The sequence below is a fragment of the Sarcophilus harrisii genome, chromosome 2, assembly GCF_902635505.1.
Source record: "Sarcophilus harrisii chromosome 2, mSarHar1.11, whole genome shotgun sequence".
In the NCBI taxonomy this organism is placed as follows: domain Eukaryota; kingdom Metazoa; phylum Chordata; class Mammalia; order Dasyuromorphia; family Dasyuridae; genus Sarcophilus; species Sarcophilus harrisii.
In genome coordinates, this window is record NC_045427.1 from 612786174 (window position 1) to 612814054 (window position 27881).

The 27881-nt window shown below is 35.1% G+C and overlaps 1 protein-coding gene across 9 annotated transcripts in view; it reads left to right on the forward strand.

The window, feature by feature from the left end:
* USP54 (ubiquitin specific peptidase 54) overlaps positions 1–27881 on the forward strand; it is a 118436-nt gene that overhangs the window by 32261 nt on the left and 58294 nt on the right. For all 9 annotated transcript variants that reach the window (XM_003755095.4, XM_031956494.1, XM_031956497.1 and 6 more), the window contains 2 exons: positions 22116–22920; positions 25413–25505. In XM_003755095.4, the coding sequence (XP_003755143.2) occupies positions 22774–22920; positions 25413–25505 (240 nt within the window). In that variant the 5' untranslated portion in view covers positions 22116–22773. The remainder of the gene's footprint in view (positions 1–22115; positions 22921–25412; positions 25506–27881) is intronic.

The following is a 27881-nucleotide window of genomic DNA, read 5'->3' on the forward strand; positions in this document are numbered from 1 at the left end:
TGTTGTTGTTAAAACTCACTAAGATTTTGGCAATATATTGTCAATTTGGAAAAATGGCTTGCTGAGTATTTCAGAAGAGCAGATGCTTTCTCAGATTTATTTTTTAATGAGTAGATAGATTTACCTGCTATTTTGGGGGTCAAACTACTTTTAAAAGTAAAGTTGTCCTAATGAACATATTTTCAGTTAGAATTTAGAGGGAGAGAAATAGTTTCTTAATGGATTTTTCCATCAGCATTCTTTGGGATGTTTTGATCCTTTAAAACAACATTTGATATACAAACAAAATATTTTGTGTCACTTGGAGAATTTTGCTTTGAAATTTCAAGGAGTTTTATTAAAAGATCTGTTTCCTTTCCATGTTTAAGCCCATGTTTGTCAGAAGCAGTGCTGAAGAAAATCCCCTTTGTGTTGGACCTTAGGAAAGGGAATGTAGGATTGTTGTAACAAGTGTCTTAACAGTCCCACTTGTTACAGTGGGATTTTATACTGTGACAACATTATAAAGGCACACAATTTTGAAAGACATAAGAACTCTGGTAACAAAGTTGATCAATCACAGATCCAGAGGACCAATGATGCAGCATTGCCCCACCTTTTGACAGGGAAGTGATGGATTAAACTTGCAAAATGAGGTCTTAGGGGAAAAAGAATAAATGCTTGTTAATTGGGGAAAAAAAGTTTAAAAAGCTGTAACTCATAAAAAGCTTGTACTTAGGTAGCTTTTTGCAATTTACAGGAAAAAAAAAGCCTCAAACTGTGAAGCAGAGAGCAGAAGTATTATTACATTTTACAGATAAGGAAACTAAGGCTCAAAGAGTTATTGACTTATTTGTCCATGTCACACAGCTTCTAAATATTCACACAATTCTGTTTTGCTCTAGGTTTTTAAAATTTTTTTCTTTTTTTTTTTTTTTCTTCTTTAGCAGCTTCTGTTACTTTCCTAGTCATGTGCATGTTCACTTACACTGGAGAGTAGTACCAGTCAGTACCACTGTTCTCTCATCAGAAATGAGTTAAGCTGGCTATGTCTTCTCTTCCTACTTCCCTCCCACAGTTCAATTTATGCTGAAATACATTTGAGATCTTGCATTTGTTTGTATCTGTTTATAAATATACGACCCAGTTACATTAAAGAGTATTCAAAACAAAAAAGGCCTTTTGAAAGGAAAATTTAGGGAAAAACCCATGTCTAAGGCATTAGATGTGTTATAAGATGACTGTTCTAATTTTCATTTGTGATTCTTGGGGAGCTAATGAATTATTTCTGTCACTTATTTTCTCTTTTCTTTAAGCAAGACTTTTAACTAGTTTGCTACTGTTGGTGGCATGGAAGTGTTAGTAATTATGAAGTGAAATTCCATTTCTCCTTAGGCTTTCGTTACACAATGGAAGTAAAGATATAACTTGGAGCATCTGAAAAAAGAACAATGATTGTCAATATCAACAAACTGAATTCTTTTCTAAACCTAAAATATGAAGTAGCAATTTATATTCCAAACAGTTTGGTTTTTATTTTGATAATATTTTGTTTGTTTTGGGATGACTGTGCATGTGCAGTGTACTCTTGTTTATTTCAATCTTATAGATAGATACTGGGTGGCTGGGTGGGAGGAGTGTAGAGGAAAGAATGTGGAGGTGGTAGGAGGTATGGCTAAGTAACTTTATTCTCTACTTTCTCTCCATACCATCTGAATTGGAGGAAAATCAGTATATATACTGAGTCTCAACTTGACAGAGAATGAGAATTAGTGGTAAAAGATAGCTTGTTTCCATTGTAGATTGAAAGGCAAAATTAAATGAGCCTTAGTATTTATTTAGCAAGCTAGAATCCCGAGGAAATAAGAATGGCTCAGTTTAGACAGATGGGCCTATAGATAAAGACATTTGGAATAGAAAAGAGCATTTTCCTTAAATAACTAAATAAACCTTGATGTGTTACCCTTGGTATTAATTTGAGATCCCTCTAAATTGAATTATAGGGAGGTTCTTGGATCCTTAGAAGGTAATATCCTACAGTAATGAAAAGAAGTGTGTGTGATCATCACTTATTGTATATCCTCTGACAATGAGTCTTCTGTCATTTTTTTTTTAATTTTTAATTTTTTCCCCTTTTAAGCCTTCCATCTTCTGCTGCAACTTTTGTATCTATTCTAAAGCTACTTCCCATATGTAGGGTGTCTGCTACTTCCTTCTGCACAGCATGATTTCTAGCCTTAGATGAGAAGAGGAACTAGATGATCTAATGACCCAGTGTGCCTTCCATTTTTCATTGCATGTGTTCCCTGAGGAAAGGCGGAGGTCTGGCTGGACCTTTTGCCTTTGCAAAAAATGCTCTTCTGCATCACATTCTCCAACCATAAGTGGTGTCCCTCAGGGATCTGTCTCTAGTTCTCTTCTACTCTTCTTTATATTATGTCACTTGGTGAGCTCATCTTCTGTCATGTATTTACTTGCCATCTTAATGCTGATGATTCCCACATCTACTTTTCCTGCCCCAAACTCTCTGCTGACCCGCAATCTCACATCTGCCAACTGCCTTTTAGACATCTTGAACTAAATAGTTAGTAGACATCTTAAATTGTTTAAAACCAAACTCATTATTTCCCCTCCTCAGCCTTGAGATCAAGGAGTGTCTTTACCTTTTTTTAATACCCACAATGCTTATAGTACCTAGCATGTAGTAGTCACTTGATAAATGCCTCATTTACCAAATTTTTGACTTGTTTTTCATGATTTTCTTACATTACTCATTTCTCTCCCCAAATTTTCTTCTTCCTTTCTTGATTTTCAAAATTTTTTTGAGCTCTTCCATGGCCTGAAACCAGTTTATATTTTTCTTGGAGGCCTTGGTTTGTTATCTCAGTGTGTCAATGTGTGTTTTGATTTTCTTTGTCGCCATAGTAACTTCCTATAGTCAAAATCTTTTTCTATTTGCTTATTTTCCCAGCCTATTACTTGAATTTTAACTTTTTGTTAAAGTGGGCCATGCTTCCAGAGTTGGGGGCTGCAATGTTTCAAACTTCAAGAAGTTTTATACAGCTGTTTTCAAAGATACTTTTAGGGACCTATAAGTTTTCAGTTCTTTCAAGGTGGTATAATCTAAGGAGAAGCATGTTTACTACTCTCCTGGCCTGTCTGTGAATGACCACAAGCATTTTTCTGACCTGGAACTGTGAAGAGAATTTTCGCTCCACTCTGGTGTGCTAGTGCTCTTTGTCATCCTGGGAGTGCCCCCCAAGACTGTGATCCAGACTGGAGAATAGGCAGAGCAACACAGTACTGCCTTAGTGATAGAAAAGAGACCCCTGTGATCTCCTTTTGACCAGTTGTTCAACCCCCTTACAGTCTGTGGACCAAGATTCCAAAAACCACTGCTACCACTGCTGATTTAGTGGCTTCCAAGATCTGCTCCTGGCTTTTTGGGGCTGGAACTGTGCTGGCACGGCCTGCACCAGACTGCTCTACTCTTACCCAGGTGCGACAAACCTTTTCTGCTAACCTCCTAAGTTGTCTCTGGCATCTGAGGTCTGGAAATTGTGTCTGCTGCCACCAATGCGGTCACCTGAGGCCTGATCCTGGTCTGCTCAGGGCTGTGTTGGCACAGCTTGTGCCAGACTGTGCACCATTTCACCCCAGTGTGACAAATCTCTCCTGCCGACCCTCCATTCTGTCCTGGACTGAAAAATTATTCATTCTGTTCTTTTGTGGGTTCTGATCCTTCAAAACTTTAGAGTCACCACCCAAAAGTATTTGGAGGATCTTGGGGAAGAGGTTAGGAGAATCCTTGCCTTTACTCTACCATCTTGACTTCTAACATAGTCCCCCCTCCCTCCCCCCCCTCCCCCCGCCCCAAGGCAATTGGGATTAAGTGACTTGCCCAGGGTCACACAGGTAGGAAGTGTTAAGTGTCTGAGATCACAGTTGAACTCAGGTCCTCCTGACATCAGGGCTGGTGCTCTATCCACTGCACCACCTAATTGACATAGTTTTTCAAAAGAAATAATAGTGTGAAATGGACATTGATGTTTTATAGAAAATCCCTTATGTTGTGCCAAAGCAGTATGAAATAGTAGAGTTTTTTTTGGTCTTTTTATATGGAAATTCAAAATGAATTAAAAAAAAAAAATTTTAAGCCTGTCGGCCTGATTTCTGAGTAGAAAAAGCAATGAAAAGTCACAATGAGTCATTTTTTTTTCCAGCCAAGGGCACTTTAGGACAACTGAAAGAAAGGTCTACAGACATTTAGGTAGGGGCTAGCCAGGAATAAAGCAGCACTGGCTATAGAATAACAACAGTGCTCAGAGAAAGTAAAAATAAATCTTTGGTCAAAAAGGTGTTCTGGGGACTCCTATACTAGCAGTGGCTACAGGATCAAGTGCCATTTGTCAGCTTTGCTGCCTATTGTCCAGTTTGGGGTTGCAGCTCTAGAATGACAAGGAATAATAGCAATTAAGTGGGAATAAGGCCCTATCTGGGTAAGGATAAGAACTCAGACCAGGAAGACAATGACCAGACCTCTTCCTAGATTATACTTTGGAAGCTCTAAAAACTTAGAGATTCTGATCTTGCTATGAAAGTAGCAGCACATGAAAAACAAACTTAGACCAGACATTACTCCGTAGGTAAGCATAGCTCAACTCTAATATAAAGTTCAAAGTCAAGAAGTAGGCTGGGGAAAAAAGAAAGAAAGAAGAATCTGACCATAAAGAGTTATTATAATGATGGGGAAATCCAAGACACAAACTCGTAAGAAGATTATGGCTTGGAAATACCAACAAGCAAAGACTCAACGAATAAATACAGATTGAATACAAATGCAATAAGAATTCCTAGAAGAACTAAAGAAAAATATTTTTTTTAAATAGCAAAAAAAAAAAATTTTTTTTTTTTTAAATCAATTGAGTGGTAGAGGGAAAATTTGGAACAGAAATGGGAACAATATAAAAAATTATGAAAAGAGAATTAACATCAGAGAAATGCAAATTAAGACAACTCTAAGATACCACTACATACCTGTCAGATTGGCTAAGATGACAGGAAAAAATAATGATGATTGTTGGAGGGGATGCGGGAAAACTGGGACATTGATGCATTGTTGGTGGAGTTGTGAACGAATCCAACCATTTTGGAGAGTAGTTTGAACTATGCTCAAAAAGTTATCAAACTGTGATACCCTTTGATCCAGCAGTGTTACTACTGGGATTATATCCCAAAGAGATTATAAAGAAGGGAAAGGGACCTGTATGTGCACGAATGTTTGTGGCAGCCCTTTTTGTAGTGGCTAAAAACTGAAACTGAATGGATGTCCATCAGTTGGAGAATGGCTGAATAAATTGTGGTATATGAATATTATGGAATATTACTGTTCTGTAAGAAATGACCAACAGGATAATTTCATAAAGGCCTGAGAGACTTACACCAACTGATGCTGAGGAAATGAGCAGGACCAGGAGATCATTATATACTTCAACAACAGTACTATATGATGACCAGTTCTGATGGACCAGGCCATCCCTCAGCAACGAGATCAACCAAATCATTTCCAATGGAGCAGTAATGAACTGAACCAGCTATGCCCAGAAAAAGAACTCTGGGAGATGACTAAAACCATTACATTGAATTCCTAATCCCTATATTTATGCCCACCTGCATTTTTGATTTCCTTCACAAGCTAATTGTACAATATTTCAGAGTCTGATTCTTTTGTACAGCAAAATAACGCTTTTGGTCATGTATACTTATTGTGTATCTAATTTATATTTTAATATATTAAACATCTACTGGTCATCCTGCCATCTAGGGAGGGTGGGGGTAAGAGGTGAAAAATTGGAACAAGAGGTTTGGCAATTGTTAATGCTGTAAAGTTACCCATGCATATAACCTGTAAATAAAAGGCTATTAAAAAAAAAAAAAAAAGAAAAGAGAATTAACAGACTAAAAGAGGCATAAACAAAATTCTGAAGAAAATATCTCCTTTAAAACCAGAATTAGCCAAATGATAAAAGGTACAAAACCTCACTGAAGAAAATAATTCCTTAAAAACAAGAAGAATGGCTCCGTTACACGTTGCAAAACAATAAAATCAAAAGACTGAAAAAATAGAAAAGATTATGAAATATCTCATAGGAAAAACAATTGGACAGCAAATTAGCTTAAGGAGAAATAATTTAGAAATTATTGGGCCACCTGAAAGACATGATCAAAAAAGCCTAGATTTCCTATTTTTTAAAAAGTTAATTTTTTTTATTTTCAAAATATATGCAAAGATAGTTTGAACTTAATTACCCTTGCAAAACCCTTCCAAATTTTTCTCCCTCCCTTCCCCAAACTTCTCTCCTACACAGCAAGCAATCCAATATATGTTAAACATGCTCAATTCTTCTATACATATTTCCGTATTTATGCTGCACAAGAAAAATTAGATCAAAAAGAGAAAAAAATGAGAAAGAAAACAAAAAGCAAACAAACAACAAAAAAAGGTGAAGATACTATGTTGTAATTAAGTCCCCACAGGCTTCTTTCTGGATGCAAATGGCTCTCTTCATCACAAGTTTAATGGAATTGGCCTGAATCACCTCACTGTCGAAAAGAGCCATGGCCATCAGAATTGATCATCACATAATCCTGTTGTTGGTGTTAGATATGTTATTTTAAGAAAGGAATTTTAAAAAAGAAAACTTTTGATCAATCTTAGAACCAGAGAGCAAAATAAAAATTAAAGAGCCTATATATCACTTTTTGAAAGAAGTCTCAAAATGAAAACTCTTTAGACCAGTATAGCCAGATTCTAGAGCTCCCAAGTTGAGGAGAAAATTCTGTAGGCATACCAAAAAAAAATTTAAAATACCATGGAGCTATAGTAAAGGACACCCAAGATTTAATAACTATTTCTGTGAAAGAAGAGGGGCTTGGAATATAATATTCTGGAAACCAAAGGAGCAGCTAGAATTACAAGCAAAAATAATCTACCCAACAAAACTAAATATTATACTACTTGGGGGGAAATTGACATTTAATGAAATAGAGGATTTTCAGTCATTCCTGATGAAAATATCAGAGTTAAATTGACAGTTTGACATTTAAACATAAACTTGAGAAGCATAAAAAAGTACACATGAAAAAATCATAAGAAAATATAAAAAGGTAAACGTGAGGAATCCTAAGTTTAAACTTAATTAGTTTACATGTTACCCTTAAGAACTTTTATTATGACAGTTAGAAAAAGTCTACTTAGAAAGCATGTTGATGAGATTACTTTGTTGAAATGGGGGGAAAAAATGGAAGCACGAGAAGAATTTACTGAGAATTGATAAGGGAGAGAAAGAATCAAGGGAGGGCAGAAAATTATTTCACCCAAGAGAAGTGCATAAGGAAGAGTTTTAATAATAGCCTTTTATTTTCAAAATACATGCAAAGATAGTATTCAACATTTACCCTTGTAAAACCTTGTGTTCCACATTTTTCTCCCTCTCTTCCCCCACCTTCCAGCAAGAAATCCAATGTAGGTTAAACATGTGTAATTCTTAACTCTTAATTTATAAGAAATCAAGCCATTCTCCAATTGATAAATAGTCAAAAGATATGAACAGACAATTTTCAGATGATGAAATTGAAACTATTTCTACTCATATGAAAAGATGTTCCAAATTGTTATTGATCAGAGAAATGCAAATTAAGACAACTGTGAGATACCACTACACACCTATCAGATTGGCTAAGATGATAGGAAAAGATAATGCTGAATGTTGGAAGGGATGCAGGAAAACTGGGACACTGATGCATTGTTGGTGGAGTTGTGAACAGATCCACCCATTCTGGAGAACAATTTGGAACTGTGCTCAAAAAGTTATCAAACTGTGTATACCCTTTGATCCAGCAGTGTTCCTACTGGGCTTATATCCCAAAGAGATTTTAAAGAAGGGAAAGGGATCCACATGTGCAAAAATGTTTGTGGCAGCCCTTTTTGTAATAGCTAGAAACTGGAAATTGAATGGATGCCCATCACTTGGAGAATGGTTGGGTAAATTGTGGTATATGAATGTTATGGAATATTACTAAGAAATGACCAGCAGGATGAATACAGAGAGGCTTGGAGAAACATACATGGACTGATGCTGAGTGAAATGAGCAGAACCAGGTGATTATTACACACTTTAACAACAGTACTATATGAGGATCAATTCTCATGAACCTGGCCATCTTCAGCAATGAGATGAACCTAATCTGTTCCACTTAATCAGTGATGAATAGAACCAGCTACATCTAGTGAAAGAACACTGGGAAATGAATGTGGACTGCTTGCATTTTTGTTTTTCTTCCCAGGTTATTTTTACCTTTCTAAATCCTATTTTTCTTGTGCAACAAGAGAACTGTATAAATATTTACACATATATTGTGTTTAAGATATACTTTAACATGTTTAATATGTATGAGATTGCCTACCATCTAAGGGAAGGGGTGGAGGGAAGGAAGGGAAAAGTTGGAACAAAAGTGATTGCAAGGGTCAATGTTGAAAAATTACCCATGCATATTTCAATAAAAAACTATAATAATAAAAAAAGATTAAAAAAAATAAATTAAAAAAACATGGAGTTCTTTTATATGTATTTCTACATTTTTCATGCTGCACAAGAAAAATAGATCAAAATGGAAAAAAATGAGAAAGAAAAAAAAGTAAACAACAAAAAAGGTGAAAATACACTGTTATGATTTACATTCAGTTCCCATAGCCTTCTTTCTGGATGTAGATGATTCTCTCCATCACAAATCTATTGGAATTGGTCTAAATCACCTTATTGTTGAAAAGAACCACATCCATCACAATTGAACATTGCATAATCTTCTTGTTGCTGGGTATAATGTTATCCTGATTCTATTCACTTCACTTACAATCAGTTCATATAAGTCTCTCTAGGCCTTTCTGAAATTATCCTGCTGATCATTTCTTATAGAAAAATAATATTCATATACCACAATTTATTCAGCTATTCATCAACTGATGGGCATCCACTCAGTTTCCAATTCCTTACCACCACAAAAAGGGCTGCCACAAACCTTTTTTTTGCACATGCGGACTTATCACTCTTTTATGATTTCACTGGGCTACAGGCCCAGTAGAGACACTGCTGTATCAAAGGGTCTGCAGAATTTGATAGCCCTCTGGGAAGGTTTTGTTATTCATTCATTCCAAATTGATCTCCAAAATGGTTGGATCAGTTCACAACTCTACGAAACAAGGAAGAGTTTTTACAGTGGAAAAGAAACTTTTCTTTGATTGACTTAATATCAATCTCATCTGAACTGGGTCTAAAAGGGAAGGGGACACAAACACACACATTCGGTAAGAAATCAATCTTACCCAAAAGGGGAGCCGAAAAGAATGGGCTAAGTGAAGGTGATAGGAGAGTGATAAGAGAGAAGAATAGATTAAGTGAGACAGTGGTCAGAAGCAAAACAGACTTTTGAAGAAGGGACAGGGTTAAAAAAAAAGAGAGAAGAATAAATAGAAGATAATAGGATGGAAAGAAATACACAGCAATCATAACTATGAATGAGTGAATGGAGCAAACTCTTATACAATGGAAGAGAATATTAGAATTAGAACCCACCAATTTTTTGTTTAAGAGACACAGTTGAAGCAGACATATTTGGGTTGAAATAAGGAGCTGAAGCAGAATTTATTATACTTAAGTTGAAATTAAAAAAAAAGATGGGTGGCAAATTGATTCCTTCTTAAACAAAACAAAACACAAATAGACATAATTAAAAGGGAATATTAGGGAATCTACATTTTGCTAAAAAGTATTAGACAATATCGATACTGAACATATTTGTATCTGATGACATAGCATCCAGAATCTTGAATGAAAAATTAATTATAGGAGGAAGTAGCAGAACTATAATTCATTTAATTTTTCCTTCAATTTAGCCTCTTTCAGACCTAAATGTAAGTCTGAATTTAACTACTAAAAAAAAAAAAAAAAAAAAAAAAAAAAAAAGTTAAAGAGTTAAAGAGAACTACTAAAAGAGAAGTTAAAGAAATTTTAGAAAAGTTAGGTATGATAGACTTCTGGAGAATTAAGATATCCACCTTCATTTCCCTCCTCTTCCCAAAATATTTCTTGAAATATTCTGTTTAAGATCTTTTTTTGGGATTGAGGATCATGCATTATGGATAGTCCAGTGATTCATAAATTATTTTTCCTTCATTGTTTTCCAAGTCTTTGTTGGAAGGGTTGGAGGAAGTAGAAAATACTTTAGATTTTCCTTTCCTTTTTTCAGTCTTTTATCTTTATTTTAATATATTTTTTGCATCATTATTTTCACTTATTCCATTGTAATTTTCAGGGACGTTATAGGGAAGATTTTGTTATTCATTCATTTTTTATTTTTCCCTCTTGTGCCATGCTGATAATTCTCCTTCCAAGTTCCTTCCTCCCATAACTTTCATTTCTTTTCCATTTTTCCCTTTAATTTCTCATTTCATCGATTAAAACCTTTAAAAAAATTATTTATTTTTAATTGTTGCTTCATCTCTTCTTGAGCATCGCTGTTACCATAATAACTTTTCATGATGGGATTATTTTTTATCTGCTCATTCTCCTAGCCTACTTTGTGGTTTTTTTACTTTATGTTAAACCCGTTTTATGTACTTCCAAAAGTAGGTTTGAGCTGGTCTTATTGCTGCTTTCCTGGGGGTATTGAATTGTACTTTTCTAGGCTCTTAAGCATAGCTCAGAGTGGGCATTTGGAAGCTTTGCCTACTGCTAAAGTGGTCTGATCTAGGACCAAATCTGATTACTACCCTCTTCATCTGACCTCTGCTTATTCCTAGGTTTGGGTTTAAGCCACAGCTCCTGGATTCAATCACTGTTCTCAGTTGGGAAGCTTTGCTAGTTCAGATTGATAGAATTTCAAACTTTCTTTTGGTCTGGGATTCCTACTATTGTTATTCAGTGCAGGTTTCAGACTGGTGTAGAGGCTAGAAATTAGACCCTTCTCTGTTTCTAGGCCCAAGCCATACTGCTACTGCTTGTTTTTGAATTTGCTTCTCTCTCCATACTTGTTGTAGGGCTAGCAACTGCTCCCTACCCTGAAATGTCACTCCTAGGCTCGTGTCCAGTCCTTGATTTGCCCAGGATCTCTGATTTAGAATTGGCTAGGGAGCAATAGAACTGTCTGTTGACATTCCTTCCTGCTCAGTGCACAAGGTTAAATTTTTCTTTATTGAATCTGGGACTTTTCCTCCCCTACCTTACATACAGACTCACTTTGGGCTGGAATGTTCCAAACACCATGCTTTCTCTTCTTCCACCATTCTGTCTCTACTCCTCTCCCCAAGCTGAGTACCTTTTTCGCCCTCCGCAATACCTTTTGTATATATCTTGCTTTAGTTTCATCTTGGTGTCTGCAGAGTATAGCAGGGACTAAATCCTTCTCACTCTCCAAGAAAAATCAAAGAATGGAAAGTAATAGCAACATTTTACTTTTAAACAGTATCTTTCAAAGAACTTAGAGGGCAGTCACATAAAGTAGGCAGGAATCCTTTTTGCAAATAGAGCAATTTGTTCCAGAAATGGTAAGTCTACATAGCAAAATTAGTGACAGGAGCAATGCCCCAACTCAGGTGTCCTGACTCTTAGTTTAGAACTTTTTTCTCTTGCTACCCTTTCAACATACCAACTGCCCAGAGAGAAATAACAGCCATTGGTTTTCTTTTCTTGCAAAAAATCAGAACTGTAAGGATGCTGTCACTTCTTCCAGTTGGGGATGGTGGCAGGAAGTCTGCCTATTTTAATAGCAGAATGGTTCTCTCTGGGACATTGTCACAGCTGACACAGTTGTGACTTAGTAGCAAAGCATATGTTGTACTTTGTTGAAAATATAACTGTCAAAACCTTGGAATTGTTTTAATTTGCATTTGCAAAAGTAGTTTAAGAGCATTTTTTCATGTTTTAAAATTGTTCACATTCATGTTTTCTACTTTTTAAAGTATAGCTTTTCTTCAGGTAGTTCATCTTCAGTTTCCTAAAGGCTGTGACCATGATTTCTAGCAATGTACTCGTTAATTTATAAAAAATTAGATATTAGAGTTCATTATAATGGATGAAATTTTACCTGTAATGACATGTATAGGGGAAGAAATACTTGCAATATATAAACTGGTGATATGAATTATTAAAATGAACAAGAATGGGTTTTTTTGTTTTGGGTTCTGGTTTTTGCTGAAGCAATTCGGGTTAAGTGATTTGCCCAGGGTCACACAGCTAGGCAGTGTAAAGTGTCTGATTCCAGATTTGAACTCGGATCCTTCTGACTTCAGGGCTAGTGCTCTATCCACTGCACCACCTACCTACCCCCAACAAGAATGTTTTTAATGACATATTTTTTTCTTCTACTTGAAGGAAGTTGAATCAAAAATGAATATGATCTTCCTATGCCATTTCTTCCAAATGCCCTTATCACTGCTCCTCTCCCCCCAGTATACATAGGATTTATAGAAATAATGAAATAAAATGGGATCTACTTTGATGCCCATAAGATTAATGAGAAACAACATGGTATGACTCTCTTGAGATGAAATTTAGAGATGTGTTTCTGATTGTATATAGTTTTCACTCCACCAGTTCCCTACATTATGACATCATAAGTTTGGACAAAAATACATATAACTCAAATAAAAAATAAAATTGTTTATCTTCTTTTAATATTTTCTGTTACATCCTATAATTTCTCTGCTATTTTCTTTAGATTTTTTGCATTGATATTCAGTAGTGAAATCAATCTACAGTTTTCTTTTTTTTTTTCTTTTTTTTTTTTTTTGGTTTTTATTTAATAGCCTTTTATTTACAGGATATATGCATGGGTAACTTTACAGCATTAACAATTGCCAAACCTCTTGTTCCAATTTTTCACCTCTTACCCCCCCACCCCCTCCCCTAGATGGCAGGATGACCAGTAGATGTTAAATATATTAAAATATAAATTAGATACACAATAAGTATACATGACCAAAACGTTATTTTGCTGTACAAAAAGAATCAGACTCTGAAATATTGTACAATTAGCTTGTGAAGGAAATCAAAAATGCAGGTGTGCATAAATATAGGGATTGGGAATTCAATGTAATGGTTTTTAGTCATCTCCCAGAGTTCTTTTTCTGGGCATAGCTAGTTCAGTTCATTACTGCTCCATTAGAAATGATTTGGTTGATCTCGTTGCTGAGGATGGCCTGGTCCATCAGAACTGGTCATCATATAGTATTGTTGTTGAAGTATATAATGATCTCCTGGTCCTGTTCATTTCACTCAGCATCAGTTCGTGTAAGTCTCTCCAGGCCTTTCTGAAATCATCCCTACAGTTTTCTTTCTCTTTTCCTTATTTGTATATCAGGATCAATATTTGTCTCAGAAGGAGTTTGGTAAAGTGTTTTCTCTACTTTTACAAACAACTTATATAAGGACTAATTTTCTTTAAATGTTTGATAGAATTTGCTTACAAGTTAAGAATAGGCTAAGTTAAGAGATTTTTTTGTTTGTTTGATAGCTTATTTTTAATTTGTTCATTGTCTGTAATAGAGTTGTTTAGATTCTTTGTTTTTTTTTCTTGTCCCTATACTTTGTTTCTCCTTGTAAAACTTTTACCATGACCTATAATCTTTCCTTCTCATTGAACACTTCCCCTTCTGTTCTTGTCTCCTTAGAGAACCATTTCCTCTCAATTCTCTACCTTCATTTTCCTTGCTTCTTTTTCTTTGTCACTGCTCACTCCTGTCAAACCCAAATCCCCTTTCTTTGCTCCTATTTATATCTCACTGAACAGAACTGGAGAGAGTCTTGCAACTGGGTTGACTGGTTCCATCACAAATTGATGTTGTCTAATCTCAGCTGAATCTCTAAACTACAGCAAGGTAGTTTTCTAGTCAAAATTAATTTTGTATCCCCACAGAGGTTGTTTCAGACTTTCTCTTTTTTTTTTCATTCCTTTAATCAAGATGGATGATTTGAGGTTTTAGCTTGACCTCTTTTGGGTTTTTTGTTTTTGTTTTTTTGGAATATCCCTTCTTATCTTTCCAGTGGTATGGAATAATCTGTTGATTCAGGTTTCTTTTCCTTCATATTTGATAGAAAGGCTGCACCAAAGTATTGATAGCAGCACTTTTTGTGGTAACAAAAAAGACTAGAAAAAAAAAGTAGATGGGCCCCCATTGTTTGGGAGATGTGGTACATGAATGTAATCCAAGATAACATTGTTTTGTTATAAGAAATAATGAACTTGATGGGAAAAGGAGAAGCATGGAAAGAAATATATGAACCAAGACCAACGGGAGGAAGCAGAGCCAGGAAAATAATATGCATGACAACAGATGCAGACTCTGGCAATCAGTCTCTGCTTCATAAAATGTTCATTGACAGGTAAAGGAAAGAATAACCACCATAAAACAATTGAAAATAAATGTTGAGAAATGTCAAAGTACAAATTTTCTAAAGAAGAGATATGAAAAAATACCTTTGCAATAGTGGCAGCCCATGGTTGTGGAACGTTACAAATAATGTGAGTTTTTTCAATGTACTGATAATTTGCCAAATTTTTCCCCCATCTTCCTTTTTATCATTTTTATATTTTGAAGAAATTCTTCATTTCAAAGAGTGGCTTCTTCTGGGAAAGGGAAGAAGAAGAGACAAGGGAAATTTGGATGATATAACAACAAAAGATATCAAAACTGTTAAGAAAAAGCATTTTTTAGGAACTCGTATGCAAAGAACTGTACTAAGTGTTGGGAATATAATAGAATATCAAGGCCATTTCCACTCTCAAGGAGCTCATAGCCTAATGGGGAATAAGACATACAGAGAAGGGCTTACCTCCAAGTCATACAGAAAATGTCCATTGGTCTCTAGAGTTGCAGATACAAAACAGAGTAACAGGTCATCTTTAATGCCATTTTTAATATGTCTAAATACTGTCAAATGCAGTATTTTATCATATATAGTTCTGCTTCCATTTTTTATACAATTCTTTCCTTTTAACATCTAAAATCACTGTGGAGCCAAATCTTCATGATTTGGTTCATTGAAGTAGTACAACCTTTTACTTCTTTCTAATCTCCTGATCAGGAATCAAGTAACCTAGGTTTTAGGAGTAGCTTTTCCCCTAATGAACTGTAGGACTTGTTTCTAGTGTTGAGTTTGTTTTTAAATGATAATGTTGAATACCTAAGTCTTCTTTTGATTCTGACATTTTGTTAAATAACATGGTATCTGGAAGAGGGGCTAATAGTCAAAGGAATATATATATTTAGAAATAGTAGATCTCTATGTTTATAAACAAAGGAAAATGATCCTGTGGAGAGAGAAGATGCTAGAGAAAGCGCTAAGTAAGAAAAAAAGATCCTGAAGGCAGTGGTAAGGCTTGAAAGAGAATAGGAATACTTCCTGCAAGTGCAGTGTCATAATAAGTACAGGGGGAGTGATGCAGAGGGACAAGTATCAGTGTCACATTCTAGGGAGACAGAGAAAAAGAAAAGGATGAGAAAGGGCCACTGGGCTTGGTGATAAGACAAGGAATGACTTCAGAAAGATGAGTTTCATTAAAGTAGTGATAAAGGAAGCCAGAATAAAAGGGGTTAAAAGAGTGAGTCACTGGTAAGGAAGCAGAAACATCGAATGTCCGTTGCTTTTTCCAGGAGTTTGGCGTGCCCAGGATGAGAAAAATAGGAAAAGAGATTGAGGAGGTGGGAGGGTCATATATAGAGCAGGGGAAAGAAGGGCAGAGTTTGAATCCCCTGACCTCAGCTTGAGTCCTTCTTTGCCCCTTTCTGTCTGTGTGACATTGAAGAAATTATTTCCATCACATCTTCAATTTCTTCATCTGTAAAATGAAGAGATTTATTCTAGATGAATTTTAACATGCCTTTTACCTTTAAGGGGTTAGAGTGCTGGGCCTGGAATCAGGAAGACCTGAGTTGAAGTTCTGATTCAGACATTTACTAGCTGTGTGATTCTTAACAAGGCACTTAACCTCTTGTTTGCCTTACTCCATTAGAGACAAAAAATTTTAGTTTGCTATACTGTATTTTAGATTGAAATTTGGGTTATTCTAATTAGATAAGCTATTATTTTGAAATTTTTAGCACCTTTCTAGATTTCTTACAGTTAATATGTTCCCTTCATTTCCAGCGATTTAATATTTATATTACCCTATTGTTTTGTCTTTGCTGGGATGTCCTGCAGTATTTCTTAGTTCAGTATCATCATCATCTATTACTGCCATGATCTTATATGTATGTGGGTGTATCTATACATTATATATCTTTATCTTTATATCTATATATTGTCATTTGAATTGTTAATGTTCAGCAAAATGCAATTAATTTTTGTTTTGTTGCAGATAAAACTTGCTTGTTTTCTCCAAATTATTTGGGTTCTATAATGAGAAATACAATTTCCTTCCTCATAATATGGAAGGTTATCCTGTACTGATAGTTTCTTGTTTCATGAATCGTAGCTTCAGGGCAACCAGTTGACAACTGTCTGTCTCCCTTCATTTGTTGCTAAATTTACTGGCTTTCATTTTTGTCTTGTTTGTTTACAACCTTTAGTTTCTAATACACCTAGAGAAGGTATGATATAAGTTTATTTATTTTTTTATTTAATAGCCTTTTATTTACAGGTTATATGCATGGGTAACTTTACAGCATTAACAATTGCCAAACCTCTTGTTCCAATTTTTCACCTCTTATCCCCCACCCCCTCCCCTAAGATGGCAGGATGACCAGTAGATGTTAAATACATTAAAATATAAATTAGATACACAATAAGTATACATGACTAAAACGTTATTTTGCTGTACAAAAAGAATCAGTCTTTGAAATATTGTACAATTAGCTTGTGAAGGAAATCAAAAATGCAGGTGGGCATAAATATAGGGATTGGGAGTTCAATGTAATGGTTTTTAGTCAGTATGATATAAGTTTAAAAAAAAAGAAGAAGAAGAAGAAAAAGTAGTAGTAGTTCTCTTCAACTTATGGTCTGCATGATACTGACTTTCACAGCTGGCCCCACTCCCCCCTTTTCTTATTTTAATGTTCAGACTGTATTCCGTGGGTAAGTTTCAGGAGGTTATTAAAGTGGATCCTGGAAACTATACCTGTTTGCCAAGTCATTTGGGCTGTTTGCAAAAAGAAGGCTTGGTACTTGACATTCCTTTGTCACAGTTGTGCTGTAGGAATGAAGTTTGACAGGCTGACAGCTATTTAGCAAACTTGAATGGAGTATGTGAATTTTGTGTTAGGGTGTGCCCTTGAGGAAGTATGGGAAGAGTTTTTCTGCTGTATTCCAGAAACCTGGGCATATTTTTAATGCCATATTGGCCACTAAGAAACATTTATTGTTTCTGTGCTTTGTTGCAGTGGAAGAGATATAGCATAAATTTTAAGGCACATCTCTTCTTTTGAGACATTTAGTTGGAGAGACAAGAGACAGATAATTGGAGAACAATAAGCTATTTAATTAAGTACTAAATTTTGAAGTACAGATTAGAAATATTGTGTACTTTCAGAGAAACTAAAATTTATACCTATACATCTATGAGCAAGTCATTAAATTGTAGTATCACAGCATCATAGATTTAAAACTTACAGACCAATTATCTCAATTTTTCTTTTACATACCCTGGACAAATAACTATTTCTTTGGGTCATCTGTTGCTGCTTTTCTTGACTTTAATCTTTACTGTTTTCATCATCTTAGTTTCTGTCATACCTAGAAAAGAAATGATACGAGATGTTTACTTTGTAACCCTTTGACTCTTTTCCTGATGCTGTCCTTATTTTCTTCATTTTGTTGCTTACATAGACTCTGTATATGTGTGATAATTTTTGGTCACAATGAAACTTAGTATTTGTATTTGCAATTTTAGCATGTTTGGAGAAGATCCTTCTACTGGATAAGCCTTGGGCTATCCCCTTCCAGAAACATCCTTACTTTAGAATTTCTCTCTTGTTCTCTCATTGGCATTCTTTTTTTTTTTTTTCCAATTTATTTCTTTTTAAAAATTTTTTAATAGCTTTTTATTTACAGGTTATATGTATGGGTAATTTTACAGCATTGACAATTGCCAAACCTCTTGTTCCAATTTTTCCCCTTCTTCCCCCCACCCCCTCCCCTAGATGGCAGGATGACCAATAGATGTTAAATATGTTAAAGTATAAATTAAATACAAAATAAGTATACATGTTCAAACCGTTATTTTGCTGTACAAAAAGAATCAGACTCTGAAATATTGTACAATTAGCCTGTGAAGGAAATAAAAAATGCAGGCAGGCAAAAATAGAGGGATTGGGAATTCTATGTAATGGTTCTTAGTCATCTCCCAGAGTTCTTTCCCTGGGTGTAGCTGGTTCAGTTCATTACTGCTCCATTAGAACTGATTTGATTCATCTCATTGCTAAAGATGGCCAGATCCATCAGAACTGATCATCATATAGTATTTATTGTTGTTGAAGTATATAATGATCTCCTGATCCTGCTCATTTCACTCAGTTCTCAGGAACTGAGAACTCCTCAGTTCGGATAAGTCTCTCCAAGTCTTTCTGAAATCATCCTGTTGGTCATTTCTTACCAAACAATAATATTCCATAATATTTGTATACCACAATTTATTCAGGCATTCTCCAATTGAGGAGCATCTACTCAGTTTCCAGTTTCTGGGCACTATAAAGAGGGCTGCCACAAACATTCTTGCACATACAGGTCCCTTTCCCTTCTTTAAGATCTCTTTGGGATATAAGCCCAGCAGTAACACTGCTGGATCAAAGAGTATGCACAGTTTGATAACTTTTTGAGCATAGTTCCAAATCGCTCTCCAGAATGGCTGGATGTAATCACAATTCCACAACAATGTATTAGAGTCCCTGTTTTCCCACATCCCCTCCAACATTCTGCGTTATCTTTCCCTGTCAGTCTAGCCAGTCTGACAGGTGTGTAGTGGTATCTCAGAGTTGTCTTAATTTGCATTTCTCTGATTAATAATGACTTGGAGCATCTTTTCATATGGCTAGAAATAGTTTCAATTTCTTCGTCTGAGAATTGTCTGTTCATAGCCTTTGACCATTTATCAATTGGAGAATGGCTTGATTTCTTATAAATTAAAGTCAATTCTCTATATATTTTAGAAATCAGGCCCTTATCAGAACCTTTGACTGTAAAAATCTTTTCCTAGTTTATTGCTTCCCTTCTAATCTTGTCTGCATTTAGTTTTGTTTGTATAAAAACTTTTCAATTATTCAAAATTTTCTATTTTGTGATCAGTAATGATCTCTAGTTCTTCTTTGCTCATAAATTCATTCCTCTTCCACAGGTCTGAGAGGTAAACTATCCTGTGTTCCTCTAATTTCTTTATAATCTCATTCTTTATGCCTAGGTCATGAACCCATTTTGACCTTATCTTGGTATACAGTGTTAAGTGTGGGTCAATACCTAGTTTCTGCCATACTAGTTTCCAATTTTTCCAGCAATTTTTATCAAACAGTGAGTTCTTATCCTAAAAGCTGGGGTCTTTGGGTTTGTCAAACACTATCGTATTAAAGTTATTGACTGTTTTGTCCTTTGACCCTAACCTATTCCACTGATCAACTAATCTATTTCTTAGCTAATACCAAATGGTTTTGGTGACTGCTGCTTTATAATATAGTTTTAGATCAGGTACAGCTAGGCCACCTTCATTTGATTTTTTTTTTATTAATTCCCTTGAAAATCTTGACCTTTTGTTTTTCCATATGAACCTCATTGGCATTCTTGTTAGGCCAAAGGTGAAGTTGAACAGTGGGATTAATTCAGTGATTTGTTTTATTTCAATTCATTTCAAACAAGAATTTTTTATTATTAGGTTTACTAAAGCAAAGCACTGTGCTGGATAAGGGTTAGGTACCAAGAATATGAAAGTAGAAGATGATTGTCTTTTTTTTTTTTTTTAAATAGCCTTTTATTTACAGGTTTATGTATGGGTAACTTTACAGCATTGACAATTGCCAAACCTCTTGTTCCAATTTTTCCCCTCTTACTCCCCACCATCTCCCCCAGATGGCAGGATGACCAGTAGATGTTAAATATATTAAAATATAAATTAGTTACACAATAAGTATACATGACCAAACCGTTATTTTGCTGTACAAATAGAATCAGACTCTGAAATATTGTACAATTATCTTGTGAAGGAAATTAAAAATGCAGGTGGGCAAAAATATAGGGATTGGGAATTCAATGTAATGGTTTTTAGTCATCTCCCAGAGTTCTTTCGCTGGGCATAGCTGGTTCAGTTCATTACTGTTCCATTGGAAATGATCTGGTTGATCTCATTGCTGAGGATGGCCAGGTCCATCACAACTGGTCAAGATGATTGTCTTTTCACAGGGTGTAGTCAAAAAGGAAAGGATAAGATATATGTACAAATGTGTATAAAACAAGCATAAATCCAAAGCAGAAGTCCAGATAATGACTTCTAAGAAATAAATATTATGACTGTTCCTAGAATAATACCACTCTTTGGTATATTTTAAAATTCTCTTTCAGTCCTTATGGATGTCTTACTGCCTATGAAACAGTTGATATTTTGGAAGCATTTTGGTTAATTAAGATATTTTTGCATCTGTTTTTTTTTTGTATTACCTCTGAAATATGGGTAGCACTTTACATAGCTAATAGCAGAGACAGTGTAGTAATGAATGTGAAATTATTACCTTAATAAATGGTGTCTTTAACATTTCTATTTTCCTATTCCCTTATTCTATCCCCCACCCACTCTGTTGGTTGGTTTTAAATTTAAAGTTATTTTCTTTTTACTTTTGGATCTGGAGTTGACTTCAGGATGATCCTCTGCCTTCTTTCTTTAAATCAATTCCTCTCTTTTTAAACCTGGCTCCAAACTCACCTTTGATATAAAACTTTTCAGTTTTTCTTATATTAACATGTAAAAATACACTCCATGTTGTATCTATTGCTAAAGCCCTACCCTAAACATCTTGCCATGCCCTGTGGGTTTCAAAGGCTGTTACAATAGACACAAGTTCAAAACAATTTCTCATCAGCTGGAGAGGCTTCAGTATGAGCCAGCTTATGCGTCATCAGAGAGTCAGTCTCGATTGTTTGGAGGGGTTTATCACCAGAAGGTTAGTTAGTGGATGAAGGAATGTCAGTAATAGCAACTAGCGAAAATAGTGATCTAAGGCTTTAAGAATGGATGTTTGTGTCAGTAGAGGGGAGTTTCCACACTGATGAAATCATAGCTCTTTAGTACTTGAAGTATGTATGTATCTTTTTCAAAGACATTTCATTGGTGTGGGCATTCCTTCCACCATTGCAGATTATGACTTTTTATTCTGGGTGATTCTTTTTTTTTTTTCCTCACTGTGAGTGACACTGTTTTATGTATATATTTCTAAGACTTTAAATTGAAATTGGGTGCTTTCTTTTCATGGTTGACTTTTAAGAAAAGATTCTTGATTTGAGCCTTGTAACCTGATGATAAAAGATTTTTATTAATCTTTCCTGTTTCCCTGGCAGAGAATATGTGAAACTTAACTTTGGACAAACTGGGGAAAATAGTCATGTTTGTAATATTTCTCTTCAAACAACCTTGTTTACAACAAATTCCAGGCTGATAGCTTTTCCTTCCCAGCTTCTAGATTGTTTTCATAATTATATATATAACATGTACATGATATAGGGTACATTTACTTATTGTAAACTCTGTGTCAGAGAGCTATCAGAAACTGTTTAAGTTGAAAGTTGGGTATATGCTTTCTCAATTTTGCTTGATCCTGAAAAGCTGTATGTTTATTTTTGTTTTTTTAAAAATCAACTTCTGTGCGTACCCCTTTCAAACAAATTTCAGAAAAGTTTCCCAGGACTTGTGCCCCACACCTTTTCTTTTTCTTCTGTTTGATTGTTTTGTTTTGTTTTTTTTTTTTTGAGGGGGGGGGGTTGGCCTTTTTTATATCAAGGTTTCAATTTTGTAGTGAGAGGTGAGGCAACATTGGTCTTGGCAGAACACAGCTAAACCAGCAGTCATTAAGTGATGTAAGCTTTTTTTTTTTTTTTTTTTCCTTTCTAAAGCACTCTGGCAGGGCTGGCTATTCCAGTCACAGAAGAAAAGAGGAGACAGAGCTCTCTGATGTTCTGGATGGGTGACTAGAAGAATTTTTGGCAAAGGAAAAACAAAGCACAATGTGCATCTTCTTCCAGGGTAGTTGTGGAATCTTTTTGCTCTTCTGTCGGAATTGGAGTTGTTCTTTTCAAGCCCCAAAATGATGGAACAAGTCAACTATAGCTCCAGAGAGCTTCAATTCATTCCTGTTCGTCTGCTTTTTGCTACTTAGATTCTTGTCTTCAGTTCGGAGGAAAGTGGCTCTTGCTGATCCTGGATGTTTCTGGAACTGAGGATTACATCACCTTTTCAGCAGGGTTTTGTGGAGTTGTTGACACTTTAGTGAAAGTAGTGAATAGAACTACCACTTGAGATGAACATGGATCCCCTCTGTTTGCATTCCTCCTGTTTGGATGTTAGAATCTTGCTACATTTGGGAGCAGTTGAATGACAGTTCTTTCATCTGGACTGGGAAAAATACTTGGGCCCATTGTGGGGAGTTATCAGCTCAAACTTTTGCTCAAAGAAAGTGACTACTCTGCATCTCCACTTCTGTTGAGCACTTAAGCAAGAGGAGGTTCAAGCAGATAAAGACCCTCTGTGTGTTTTGGGGGCTCTATGTGAACAATGTCTTGGAAAAGGAATTATTTTTCTGTAGGACGGGGAAGTGTCCAGGGAATGTTTGCCCCACGGAGTTCAACTTCCATCGCTCCTAGTAAAGGTCTTAGTAATGAGCCTGGACAAAATAGCTGCTTCCTCAATAGTGCCCTGCAGGTAAGGAATTTTAAATTTATTTTCTTTTTTTTTTTAATTGCTGCTGTTTTATTTCTGTTAATTTGTATAAATGTTGAATGTGAGGATTTCTCTATTATCTCAGAAGCTACCATCCTTATTTGTCTAATTTTCTTTGTAATCCTGGGCAAGTCTCTTTATCTCTACCTGGGCCTTTAGTTGCCTAATTGGTATAATGAGAATAATAATACTTTCCATGTTTGAAGGGACTTTGAGGTGGGGGTCAAAAGATCTCTTAAAATTCTTTGTAGCATTAAGAGCTACAATTTTGATTTTTTTTTTATTTGTTTTTTTTATTTTAGCTCTTTTAACTAAGGAAATAAAAATCTGTTAACATATTCAGATATATTTTCCTTAAAAGTAAAAGTTTTCCTCACTTGAAACTCGGTTATTAACAAAATTACCTTTCTCTTCTAAAAGTTAAAAATCAAATCAAATCAAAGACTTTAAAAAAATGAATTGTAGCAGCCTTATGATATTTCATACTGTTAGTATGTTCTTATATTCAGTTCTTTCCTTTTCCTCTCTGTCTTAGCATTCTTTTCTGTGTTGGCTGATAAACAACATCTGGTCAAACGTGCCTGAACAGCACTGTTAGAAAGTGAATTCTCTAGAAGTGATTATCCACCCTCAGATTATTCTTTGTGGTTACTCCTTGCTACTAACCCCTTCCTTGGAGCTGTCACGTGTCAAGATTGTTCTGACCCAGGAGACCATAGGGTTTTAGGGTCACCCTGCCACATCCACAAGAAATCTAGCAGCTGTTTTTCACCTCCTAATTCTTTTGATTTGTACAAAGTAAAAGAATCTGAATAAAACCTATTTTGTTCACCTTGAAGTCTAATGCCCCCTATGCACTCCTTGTAGCAATTGAACAAGTAAAATACTCTGGGGGGGAAAAGCAGCATGTTATGGTAGAAAGAGCCCTGACCAGGGAGTTAAGGTCCCTGATTCTGGACCTGCTGTGCCATATTAGGCCAGTCTTCAGGTCTCTTAGCACCTCCTCTTCCTCATATGTTTAAACAAGGTGGAAGAATTACAAAACCTTCCACAGTTCCTTTCAATTCTCAAATTCTCTAGTTTTATGAAATCACAGACACTTTGTAATCCGTGTCCATTGTTCAAGTCCTTAGAAAAGAAATGTTTCAAGGCTTCTGAGAGGCAAACCTAGAGAGATTCTTGCTTGTAAGTACTTTCATGAAACCCACCTTTTGTAGGAGACTTTTCCATACAGTCATTCTAAACATATTCCCATATTAGTCATGTTATAAAAGAATAATCAAAACAGAAAAATGGCAAGAAAGAAAAAGCAGATCAAAAAAGAAAGTGAAAATAGTATGCTTTGATCCATATTGAGATTCCATAGTTCTTTCTCTGGATTCAGATGGCATTTCCCATCCCAACCCTATTGGAATTGCCTTGCACCACTGCATTGCTGAGAAGAGCCAAGTCTATCATAGTTTATCATTTATGTGCTTCCTTCTTAAACAATAATTGGGGCAGGAATCTATTCCAACTGACCTATGAGGTGGATTGTGTATTTCACTGAGCATTATCTGTAGAATCGAAATTCTGAGTTCTAATCTTGCCCCAGGACGTTCTGTTTGTGATTTCCCTTCTCAATGACTCAGCTGTCAATCTATAAACTGCAAAGGAGGCAGAATCCCTTTCGTAGAAGGAATTTCTTCACTTGGAGGTTTTTTACACCAATAAAATGTTTCAATTTTTAAAAAGTTAAAAAACCATTAACATTTTACAGATTGAAAACCATTATTTATTTGTATGGTTTATTATTTTAAATTTGTGGGATGAAAAGTATGAAGTATCAGTGGCTTTGATATATTTCAGTATTTCAAGTTTCAAAGGAACTTACTAAACAGTTGCCATAAGAGAAACTGAAGAATCCTTTCTGCCTTTTAATACTATCTGATGTTGCTACACACCCTCTATACAAGGGAAGACTCCTGAGATATTGCTCTCTAGGGATTTCAACTTCTGTTTTTTACATTCTTTAGAAAATAGTCTGACCTCTCACTCTCCCTTTGTAGACACAGAGTTTTCTAAAAGGTAAGAAAACAAAACTTGAAGGGCCTAATACAAAACTCATCATATTGAGGTAATTTTTAAAAAAATCTTTTATTCTTACTGTATCTTTCAGCATAGTAAACCTTCACTGCCCAAATTTCCTTCCCTAGATTTAATTTTTAGACTCTCATGATCATGTGTGCTTCTCATTTTTTTCTTTTAAAAATGATAGTTTCTCTGTTACTGTGTGCCCTTCTTACTATCTCTCTTCTTTTTAAATCATTTTTGATGTTTATCTGACATACTAATGAATATCTTCTGCTTTTCTCTCTTCCCAAAGTAGTTTCTTCATTGTGATATAGGTTGGTTTTATTCTTCATAAGATTGAGTATTAAGGTAGAGGGCATTTTTTGTGCAGAATGTTGATATGTTTTCCCACTTCCATTCAGGTTCTATGGCATTTGGACATCTTCCGTCGCAGCTTTAGGCAACTGACTACTCACAAGTGTATGGGAGATTCCTGTATCTTTTGTGCTCTCAAAGTAAGTGTTTGAATCACTCTTATTCCACTTCACAGACAGCACATCCCTAATGTTTTAATTGGCAGTCTGATTAATTCAAGAGGTGCTCTAACTTCACTATTAACTCTTCCAAGTTACTAAATTTTGGTCTTAATAGTTGAATGTTCTGAGCTCCTTTTGAGTCTGTCCAAGCTTTGGTTCATTGTTGGAATCTCTTTAGTTGGAATACTATATTGTTGTTCAACTATTTACATTATTTTCTTTTTACTAATACAATGTAATTTATGTAATCAGACACACAACTGCTAAATTCTTCTAAAGCAGAATTTTGCAGTATTTTCTATTCCCATTAGAAGTTGTGGTATTGATGATTATTGGTTTTTTGTATTATCATAGATGTTAAATTTTAAAGTACTGTTATCCTATTTGTATAATTTGACCCTGAAATTTGACATCCATTTCTAAATTCTAAAAACTCTAGTTATTTAGATGTCAGAGAAAAACAAAACAGACTGGAAAGAGGAAACTCAGAGATCTCAGGGAACTTAATCTTAGGAAAAATGATTCTAATTTTTTGTTGCTGTGTAAGTTAGAGAACTTCTCAAATGAGAACTGTGTTACTGAGGTAGTTCCCAGGGCTTTGGAGTGATGTCAGAGAAGGAGGCACTGAAAAGAGGAAGTAGTTGCTTTTTACTTGGGTCACCAATCCATTTTAGATGGGTAACTTCCCTGGCCTTTATTAGTGCAGCTGAAAGGTGGAATAGTTGTGGTTGGACAATCTTCCTGAATTCTCAAATGAGATTGCCAGAAGCCTTTTTCAATTTCATAAAGCCTCATTTGAAGTAAGTTACTGGTGCACCTGGATGGAGCCAGTTTGTGTCACTGTGGTTAATATTTTCTATTTTGGACAAAGAATTATTATATCCTGGCCAAAAAAAACTGCACAAGACACCTGGAAACATCTTTAGGATGTAAGGAAACTAGAAGAATTTTTAAATATTTTTTAAATTGCAAGTGATTCCAAGACCATTTCTTTTCACACCCACACATGTTCATATTTTAGGTTCAAATGAGGGTTGCAGATGCCACATTTCTATGGAGCTGTGTCTGGAAATCATGGCAAGTGTCAGAGTTTATAAGTATGAAGGCAGAGTTGCTAAATATCTTTTAGTAGCATTCCTTAGAGACATTTCATTTGTATTTTGCTTTATTACTTCTTCGTCCAGCAATGTAATTTTCTCTTTATCCTTTGTTTATAAGACCTTATAACCTTAAAAATTCATTAACTGTGACAAAAGATGAAGTAGAAATAATGGATTAATTGGACAGTGTTGCATGAAACTGGTAGAAGTAAGCCACTAGTATGTAATCTACTAATTTCATCTAGTTGAGTGACTTCAGCTTTGCGGACAGATGCCATTATATAAAGAGTCATTGAATTCTAGCAAAAAACCAACTATATCAACCTATTCTTATTGAAGGAAAATCTGGGCCTTACCATGAAAAATAATCTAAGAACCTTATTAGGGAAATTTAAAGACTGGAGAAATTCCTGAATGGAAGGGTCATGTTGAACAAGAAACTTAGCTCTGCTGTGAATGACTGTTGAGCGTGTACACATTCTCTGTGATGCCTCTTAGAAGCCAGGATATCTTTAAATTCAGTACCAGTTTTGCTCTCCTTCCTTCCTCTTCCTTCTTCCTTTTCATTCCTTGATCATTTGATAAACCTTCATTTATACTTTCTATTTTAGACAAACATACTTTGCCTGTCTCTTATATATTTCTCTTGCCTGGTTTATTGGGGAGAGGTACCTTATTTGTTTTGTTTCCTTCATAGTGCCTAATATACCTTTTGGAATGAAGTAAATATAGTATGTAATTATTGAATAAATGGGCAAGTAATATATGGATTTTTTTTGTAAAATGTATATTTTTGTCTCTTTCTGACCATATGTAGACAAACATACATACATATGCACCTAGACTTTTCTTACATGTTTTCTTAGATTTTCTAAAACTTCTTAAAAGCTGAAATCTTATTTTTTTCCCATGATTTTTTTCTCATAAAAGAACTCTATAGGAAATTATTTATATCAGTCCCTATTTTTCTTTTGACTCATACTTTTAAATGGAAGATGCATGTTTTGAATTTTCAGGGCTTCCTTCTAAGTTTGACATAGGGAATTTTTTCCCCATAGAATTGATGAAATAGTGAACTTTCAGATTTCATTCTGTTAGTCAAATTTAGCAAGTCTTTGTTTTTCTTGAGTATTAGTCTTAGGAAATGTCTGCTGAATATGTCAATTTTTTGACACTGAAATTTTGCATATTTAGGAATATCTATATAGTTATTTGCACAATGGATGCTTACTAAGTATTACTGAGAAATTATTAA